Below are 10,284 nucleotides of genomic sequence, written 5' to 3' on the forward strand. Positions count from 1 at the left end.
TAATAATATATATTTACGTATTATGGTAATAAAGTATTTGTACATTACTTATTTGACATTAGACTTGGATGGCAAGCAAGACCCTCGCCACACCAGACAGGATGGAGTTTCCTCAACGTATTTGCAAACCAGTTTCCTCAAAAATTTTGCATATTTTTTAAAGTAACTGATTCCTGAAGCCATTGTATATTATACTTTTAATATAGGAATTTGATTATCAAACTGGAGCTAAATTGGCCGAAAAGTCGTATCAAACAAAGTGAATTATAGGAAAGAGGTGCAGCTAGCTGTTGATTCTTGGGATGACGAAGTCAATTCAACAAGTGACTGAAATACTGGTATTATACAAGAATATTCATGCACCAGTTAATTTTTACCATATGAATGCAAAGAAACTTTTCTTACGAACTGATTATTAGGCTATATACTCAGAAAGGAAAATACATGTTCTTGTACTGAGCCTTTAGTAATCTTGGTACTTCAAATGTGAAGTTTGTATTTAATTGCTAACCTTTGAATTTGTTTTTAAAATAATATGATTTTTACATCAAACTTTGTGTTGTTTGTTCTTTGTTTCACAATCTCCGGGAAAACACGCGTGTTTTCAAGCGAGATTTAATGCGCGGCCATGTTTGCAGCAAGCTTGTCGCGACAAGCTTGTAACGGCCTTGTTATAACAAGCTTGGAACAGCTCAAGTTCAACAAGCTTGTAGCAAGTTGTTGTCAGACTTGTAGCAAGCTTGTTGGCAACAACCTTGGTACAGCATTGTCACAACAAACTTGCTACAAGTCTGACAACAACTTGCTACACGTCCGTCACAACAACTTGGGACAAGCGGTGCGAATAAATCTTGCAACAAGCTTGTTGAAACGAGCTTGCGACAAGCTTGCTGCAGGCTTGTCACAACTCGTGCGTTTTTACGTGTGTACATCGGAGTCACTGCGGACGTTTTCAAAACACGCTACCGAAATCACGCAAAATCTTTCGCGAATAAGAAGTATGCCAAGGAGACGGAACTGTCGAAACACATATGGAAGCTGAAGGAAGCTAAGAAAGATTTTTCGATTTCATGGTCCTTACTGAAAACTGTCCCAGCCTACAAAGCCGGTTCAAGAAGATGCAACCTCTGCCTTGAGGAGAAACTCCATATCATGAAAGACAAAACTAGAACACTGCTGAACAAACGCTCTGAACTCTTTACGAAATGTAGACACGTAATTCGACACCTTATATCACGATGTAAATATAGAGAATAGCAACCAGACCTGCCATTAGCCTGATGATCGCTTTATAGCGTGAAACTCCGAGTAGCTAAGCTAGTCTTTCAATAATATATATATATATATATATATATATATATATATTATATTAATATATATATATATATATATATATATATATATATATATAAATATATATAAAATTTTACATCCGCCATGTTCTGGGGAAGAACCAGAACATGGCGGATGTAAAATTTTAGCTCTGCCTATTTTTGAAAATTATATGAGAATTTTGAACATCTTTGATGCGAAAAAGCTTTTAAGCTCACCATAATTTACTGATAAGGTAGCAAGGAATCTGCTGACCTATTTTTTATCAAAACTACGCTTGAAATACTCGCTATTCACAGGGCAACGTCGACCACGGACGAACATTTTGATTATATAATTATTTTGTATGAACGAAATGAGTCTACAGCAGCAAACAAGAGGCAGCCTTGTACATGGGATATCGTATAATAATCGAGGGAAGCTAATATGGACTGAATCCTTTGAGGCTTTACAATCGTTTGTCGAGGAAGTGTTAAATATAACTGATGGTGTTTGGGGTTGCCCTGGAGGAGGTACGAAACAGTACAAGTCCGAGGATATAGACCTTCGCTGGTACCCTGATACACAATCAATTACCCTCAATGGTAAACGTAAGGATGATATTATTGAGAAATTGAATTCCGTAGCTTTAGTATCAGAAGAGCTGACAAACAACACCAAAAATTTGAAACAAGACGGCCATATTGAGAGTAAACAAAATTTGCATATGGATAATACATTTTCTGAGACCTTAATTAACTCGAAAGCATCACAAGCATCACAAGAAGACGATAATATCACAGATTCAGATGATTTTAAACTTAACTTAATGAACTCTATTAAAAATGAGCATAAAATTGGATGCTGTGTTCACAATGTGTGAAGAAGTCAGTGAAATTGGAAATATCAATAGGAAATTGGATTCTCTGTTTAATGAAATGAAAGACATCAAACACGCAAGACTTAATGAGCTCTCAGTGTTTGAAGAAGCTTTTGAAGTCTTAAAGAAGGAAAACCTCAAGGTTATGAAAGAAAATATTGATCTACGAGAAAGAGACAAACATCTATCACTCATCATGTCAGATTTAAGCATAAAAGTAAAGGAACAGGAGCTGGAAATAAAAAGTTTAGTCACAGCAATAAAACTCCTCCAAGACGATAGTAAGAAAAACCATCCAGATGGTAACCAGGCCGCAGCATGGCATACCATTCCCACTTCGGTTAAGTCCAGAGTGCCCCCACAACTCAGTCAAACATCAGAAATGTCGACACAAGCAACCAGTTTGAGGTGTTAAGTGACATTGAGAATGATGATGCTCCATCTAATGAACAACAAGGCAAACAAGGACAAACTACCAACCACTCACGCATATTAAGTAACACAAGTAATGAAGATGAAGTGGTAACTATGCCTCCCCTGAATCAACCCCCGGAAAGAAATAAAAGCAGTCAGCACAGGGGTCAAACACACCATCACACTAAACAACCTGGCCAATCTTTTCATGATGGGAAGCGAAGGAATTCTAATAATCCTATCTGTGGAACCGAATTAGAAAATCCTCACCACAAGGTGGTAAAAGGTAGCACACAAGACTCACAAATAAATCAATCAAGAGTTGTCATATTAGGGGATTCTATGCTGAAACATTTGAATACAAGAAGAATGCAAAATGGACTGAGTAGTCAAAAAGTCAACATTAAGACATTTCCAGTTGCAGGAGTTGATCAAATGAAACACTACGTGATTCCAACCCTGAATACAAAGCCAGACAAAATTATTATGCATATCGGAACAAATGATCTTCACAATACAACACCAGAAAAGCTACTACAGTCCATAAATGACCTCGGAAAGATAATTACACAACAGAATAAGGGTATATCAATTGCTTGGTCTGAAATCATCACAAGAAAAGATGACCAGAACTTAGCAGACAAGGTAAATAAATTATAGTCAATAGTGGTCTAGCTAAATTATGTGAGAAAAATAAGTGGGGCCTTGTAACGAATAACAACATCGGGAGGAATCTATTAAATAACTAAGGACTCCACTTAAATAAAAAAGGAACTGCAACTTTGGCAAAAAACATTAAACAATTACTTATCAACAATAATCATTGACTAAATATTACGCCTGGTAATATCACATCTGCGCAAAACATAAATAAGACAACTATGCCAGATCCAGAACAATATAACACACAGCCAAATGCACAAATACCGATACAAATAAATAGCACAAATTATCCAAAACTAAAAGGTTTCAAAATTGGACACTTAAATATCGCAAGCCTAGTCAAGCATGCAGATGAACTAAGGATCTTTATACAAAATCAACCTTTTGATGTATTAAGCATCAATGAGACTAGACTTGACAATACGGTACACAGTGACGAAGTTAAGATGACATGTTATGACTTAATAAGGAAGGACAGAAACCGAAACGGAGGAGGAGTTGCACTTTACGTGAGAAATACCATTCCATACAAAGATCGCAATGACTTATTACCAAATAATGTAGAGGCAATTTGCATTGAAATCAATAAGCCAAATAGTAAACCAGTTCTAATATCAACATGGTACCGCCCTCCAAATGCAAACATTGAGTTACTTCATTCTTTTGAAGAATTTTTACAAAAAGCCGACAATGAAGACAAAGAAATAATCATAGCAGGTGACTTCAATTGTAACTTTCTTGCAACCGAACCTAATGAGCACACAAAAAAATTAAGTGACTTAATTAATGAATATCAACTTACACAAATCATCAAGGACCCAACAAGAATCACTGCTACAACAAAAACACTATTAGACATAATAATTACTAAGATAGATAACACAAGAATAACGGACTCAGGGGTTATACACTTAGGAATCAGTGACTATAGCCTTGTTTACACATGCAGAAAAGTCAGTATTCCAAAAAAAGCCCAAAATAGTTGAAACACGGCAATTTAAAAATTTCAATAATCATAACTTCCAGCATGATTTAAACCAGGCATTTGATTCAATGCATCTTTATAGTTACACTGATGCAAACACTGCTTGGCATGCATGGAAAGAAACTTTCTTAAATATTGCAGACTTCCATGCGCCAGTAATAAAACGAAAGGTTAAAAGCGAATACAATCCTTGGATGACAAATGAAATAAAGACAATGAGCTACCATAGAGATTCCTAAAAAGAAAGCAGTTAAGCACAATTCAACAAGATATCACGAATTATACAAGGATTGTAGAAACCAAGTAAATCAGCTTATTAAAGACACTAAGACTAAATACTATAAGCAGAAATTAGCAAACAGCAAAACAGTAAGGAAGGATGGAAAACAATTAATGAATTACTGAACAAAAATTCAAAATCTACTACAATAAATGGATTAAAAACTGGTGAAGCCGAAATAATAGGAGACAAAAATATAGCAGAAGAATTTAATACTTACTTTTCAACAATTGGCTCAAAATTAAGCGAGGACTTACCTGCAAGTGAAATTGACCCTCTCAGTTATATAACACCTACCTCAGAAGTTTTCAACTTAAATAACATTACTAATGCAGATTTAAGAAACGAACTGGGGAAAGCTAAAGATGGGAAATCAGCAGGACTTGATAAAATTTCAAATAAACCTCTCAAAGCAGCAGGAGAAACCATTATTACTCCCTTGACTTATATTATTAATCTATCAATAAACACAGGAATTTTCCCAGATGGATTAAAATACACAAAGGTTACCCCTATTTATAAATCAGGAGAAAAAACGGATTGTGGGAACTATAAGCCCATTTCAGTAACATCAGCGGTTGCAAAAATCTTCGAAAAATTAATTCACAGACAATTGAGCCAATTTCTAAAAGCTAACCAATTACTATCACCTAATCAATCAGGCTTTCGTACCCAGCACTCTACAGAGACTACACTTTTACATTGTATAAACCAATGTCTTGTAAACATGGACAAGGGCTTGATTAATGGTCTACTGTTTCTGGACCTTAAGAAAGCCTTTGACACGGTGGATCATAAAATACTAATTTCTAAACTAGAACTTTACGGAATAAGAGGAAAAACATTATCATGGTTTATATCTTACTTAACAGAAAGAAAACAAGCTTGCAAAATTAACCACGAAATCTCAGACATGAAAAATATCACTTGTGGCGTCCCCCAAGGGTCGATTCTCGGACCTTTGCTTTTCCTGTTGTACATCAATGACTTGCCAAATTGCTTAACCTCCACAAAACCATCCATGTTTGCGGACGATACTAACCTTTTCTGCTATGGTAAATCAGCGGTAGATATTGAGTGCAAAATTAACACTGACTTAGATAACGTTCATAAATGGCTAGTTTCGAACAAATTAACCCTAAATATTAGTAAAACAGAATACATGATTACAGGATCCAGACAACGATTAAACCAAATTCTATCAGACCCTGAAATTACTATTGCCGAACAAAAGGTTATATAAGGGTTGATAACAAAAAATTCTTAGGCGTAATTGTTGACAAAAACCTTAAATAGCATGACCATATTGATGCGCAATGCAAAAAAATTTCTAAAAATACAGCTTTACTGAGAAGAGCAAAAAACTACATGACTGACAACGCCCTTAAGACGATGTATAACTCCCTAGTTTTACCCCATTTTACTTATTGTTCGACAGTGTGGCATCACGGAAACACCACACATATTGACAAACTCCAAAAACTACAAAAAAGAGCCGCTAGGGTTATCACAAATTCAAATTTTGACATTAGAAGTGCAGAGATTTTTAAAACACTACAATGGGAACCAATCGGGCACATCCTAAAACGACGCGACGAACAAATAACATTTAAGGCAATACGAGGAATGACACCAACATATTTAATTGAACTGTTTAATACCTGTCAAAATACTTGCTATACTCTGAGAAGCAACGATCGGAAACTCACTTTACCAAAGCCAAACACTTTCTTAAAAATAGTTTCTCGTATCGCGGAGCAGTAGCTTGGAATAATCTTCCTCGTGAAATTCTTGACAATTATGAGTCTCTTTCATTGAATTCATTCAAACAATTAAGTCAAAGACACGAAATGAAAAACTCCGAACAACCGTGCTAAATTTATTTGTAGCGGAGACATATTGTAGCATTTTGGCAATTGTCACTTTGTATATAATGCATGAATATATATATTAAGCTTAGGACTTGCATGATTTTGAAATATTTTTAGATTTTATTGCATGCGTGTGGAGCACGGCCCTTTGAAAAACAGGTCACTGAAAGGCTACCGTGCATAAATATGTTTAAATATAATAATAATAATAATAATATAAATATATATATATATATATATATATATATATATATATAGATATTTAAATAATTCATTTCAAGATACAACACAACCAAAACAATGTATATATATGTATATATTATATATATATATATATAATATATATATATATATATATAATATATATATTTTTAATATAAATATAATATAATATTATATTATATATATATTTTTGTTATATATATATATATATATATACAGTCACTGCTGAAAAGGTTGTCCATCGTTATACCATTATATGTATCACGTGACTAATTGGTATGCATCAAAACGCGTGTGTTTTGTCGGGTAGTTTGCGTGTTTACTCTGGTCCCGATAACAAAGTGCTCTCGTAACTGCAATAATACGGCAATCACTGCAATAGCCAAGTATCTGCCTCCTAATAATGATTTTCAATGCATGATAACAACAATGGTTGATGGCATTAAATTGGGTTGTGGATACTGGTACTGGTTGTTTAAGTGCGTGCAAAGTTTGCAGTTCAGTAATAGGGCATCTTCGTTCATGTACTGCACTATCGTCTTAGCTGGCTGCATTATGTTATTCGTCGTCTGCCGATTGATTTGAATTGCTCTTGTGAAACAGTCGCCCTGTGACACAGTCACACCGTGATATTATGTGCATGTTTTGTATAATACCTTGATTATATAATCGCATATACCAAGTATAGAACACGGGGCTTCCTGCGTTTATATGCGGCAAGTACTAGAGATAGTCGAACGTGTTCATATTTCAAATAATTGTTAACCATTTGTAGAATCATTTTGCACCTTGGCGAATAAAATCAGCGCTTCCCGCTCTACAACCGTACCGTATATATATGGCAAAGGTTACATAGCTTAGCACGACCTGATTTGGCACGGTAAAGTACGGCTGAAATTGAAGACGAAAACTGGTTTTCTTGTTAATGTCCAATACACGAGCTTCGAGAACAGGAATCACTGATTCTGACTCAACGTTTGAATCCATCATGAAAACAACTCAGTACTTTCCGTATCATGGACAAACGTCTCATGCAGCGGCGTAACCTGTATTTGCAAGTCTCGTGGGACATTACCGCCTTGATATACAGCTTGTTTACTTGACAAAACGGATGATCGGTGATCCTTCGCAAAAATTTACGTAATAAGGCGTATAACGGAAGCTTCAATTTGTAAGCTTTGCCATATATATACGGTACGGTTGTAGAGCGGGAAGCGCTGATTTTATTCGCCAAGGTGCAAAATGATTCTACAACTGATTAACGATTATTTGAAATGTGAACACGTTCGACTATCTCTAGCATTTGCCGCATATAAACGCAGGAAGCCCCGTGTTCTATACTTGGTATATGCGATTATAATCAAGGTATTATACAAAACATGAACATAATATCACTGTGTGACTGTGTCACACGTCGATCTGTTTCACAAGAGCAATTCAAATCAATCGGCAGACGACGAATAACATAATGCAGCCAGCTAAGACGATAGTGCAGTACATGAACGAAGATGCCCTATTACTGAACTGCAAACTTTGCACGAACTTAAACAACCAGTACCAGTATCCACAACCCAATTTAATGCCATCAACCATTGTTGTTATCATGCATTGAAAATCATTATTACGAGGCAGATACTTGGCTATTGCAGTAATTGCCGTATTATTGCAGTAACGAGAGCACTTTTTATCGGGACCAAAGTAAACACGCAAACTACCCGACAAAACACACGCGTGTTGATGCATACCAATTAGTCACGTGATACATATAATGGTATATACGATGGACAACCTTTTCAGCAGTGACTGTATATATATATATATATATATATATATATATATTATATATATATATATATATATATATATATATATATATTTATATATATATATATATTATATATATATATATAATATATATTATATATATATATATATATATAATATGTATATATGTATATATTGCATTTGCAAAAACGTTGGCCGCAGATAGATAGATAGATTATATATTTTTATATACATAATTTTATATCACCTATATTTACAGCTGTATAATTTTGAAATGAATAGAGAGGGTAGTTAAACTATATCAAAATATAGTTTGTCTTGTTTGTGTTTTATCTTGAAATGAATTATTTAAATATCTATCATTGTTGTGATAAACTGATCTTCAAGCTACGTATACTACACAAAAACAGGCCCCGATTGTATCAAGCCCGTTTTGCTTAAACGGTGAACAAGTCAAAATTAAATAACATTCTTACATCTCTCTTGAATGAGTCAACTTGAATATTATGCACTGAATTTATTTTAAATTTGAAACTATTTTAAATAAATATATAAAAAATTTACTATTCCAGATGAATGATATCGAAACCCCCACACTCCGCTATAATTATGTACGGTTCTGAGAGGAGAGCTGGCGATAAAAACGATGAAGCAAGAAGGAGGAGTAAGCGGGATAAGGTAGAGTGAGCAGGTGCACAGGGAAGGCAGGGAAAAAGGGAGCTTGAAAAAAGTGGAGCAGATGCAAAAAGTTACCAGGCGCCTGGCGGCAAGAGAGTCAAGTGATGGAGGGAAGAAGAAAGGCGAGAAACAAAAAGCAAAGAGGGGGTTTGCTTCCAATTTTATGTTTCTCATAACCTATCCTCGCCCGATCCGGCGCAAAAATTGGGGAATTCGTGCTGAGGTTTTTCGTTCCTGTCCACGGCATCAAAAATCGTAGTCCCGCACTAGTTTAACTTAAAGAAATATAACATTAACAATAGTTTAGGAGACAAAATGTAATCAAGCGAATTTAAATATATATATAGGGAGAGCTTACCCCACCTGGGGCCGGTTGTATCAAGCCCGTTTAACTTAAACGGTGGGTAAGTCAAAATTAAATAACACTCTTGAATGAGTTAACTTGAATATTATGCTTTGTATTAAGGTCAAAAACATTTTGTTCGCTTAATGAATAAAACGGCAGACTCGCTTTCTATTTGAACTTATCCACCGCTTAAGCTAAACGGGCTTGATACAACCGCCCCCAGAGCTATGATTTTTATCTCGTGTACACACGAGACATATCAGCCCTAAAATCATGCATATGATTATGATGAATAAAATAGCAATTTGTAGTGGAAAATAATGTGGTCACGCCTCAACTCAGATACGAGTGATGATATATTTTGACGATAAAGCACTTAGAATCGACAGTCGATAATCGACTTCATTCAATGCTATCATTACACAAAGAGTCTCAGTTCAAACACCATTGAATTAATCAGAACACCCATCAACTGCTATTAAAAAGACACAGCGTACAGTAAAAATGCCTTTAACTGACATTGTGCCTTACAGTATGGGAGTAAAGATGACACCAGAATTTCAAACTATTGATCTGGTTCCTGAATGTCTAGAACTTTTGTTCAAAGAAGATCCCACAATTAATGCTTATAAACTGGACTTAGCATATATTTTAGTAAAGTATATATGTTCTTCAAATGAGGAAGTATTGCTAGGATGGACTGGATTTAACACCATGCTTTGTAGTAATGAAATACCTGATGTATCCAGAGTTGGATATTTACCAGTCATTGATGCATCCCCAACAGAATATTCAACCATCAACACAATCCTCACACGGAGTACTGAGATTGCAGATAAATTAGAGCTG

The 10,284-nt window shown here is 35.1% G+C and overlaps 1 protein-coding gene across 1 annotated transcript; it reads left to right on the top strand.

The window, feature by feature from the left end:
- Positions 1-2,249: 2,249 nt before the first annotated feature.
- Positions 2,250-9,409, top strand: LOC114544845. Its single transcript, XM_028563340.1, has 3 exons — positions 2,250-2,493; positions 2,538-3,250; positions 8,984-9,409. Exons 1-3 carry the CDS (start codon positions 2,250-2,252, stop codon positions 9,032-9,034), a joined length of 1,008 nt encoding a protein of 335 aa, XP_028419141.1. The 3' UTR covers positions 9,035-9,409.
- Positions 9,410-10,284: the final 875 nt, after the last annotated feature.

Source organism: Dendronephthya gigantea, unplaced genomic scaffold (genome assembly GCF_004324835.1).
Source record: "Dendronephthya gigantea isolate DGI-Jeju-01 unplaced genomic scaffold, DenGig_1.0 000991F, whole genome shotgun sequence".
Taxonomy (NCBI): Eukaryota; Metazoa; Cnidaria; class Anthozoa; order Malacalcyonacea; family Nephtheidae; genus Dendronephthya; species Dendronephthya gigantea.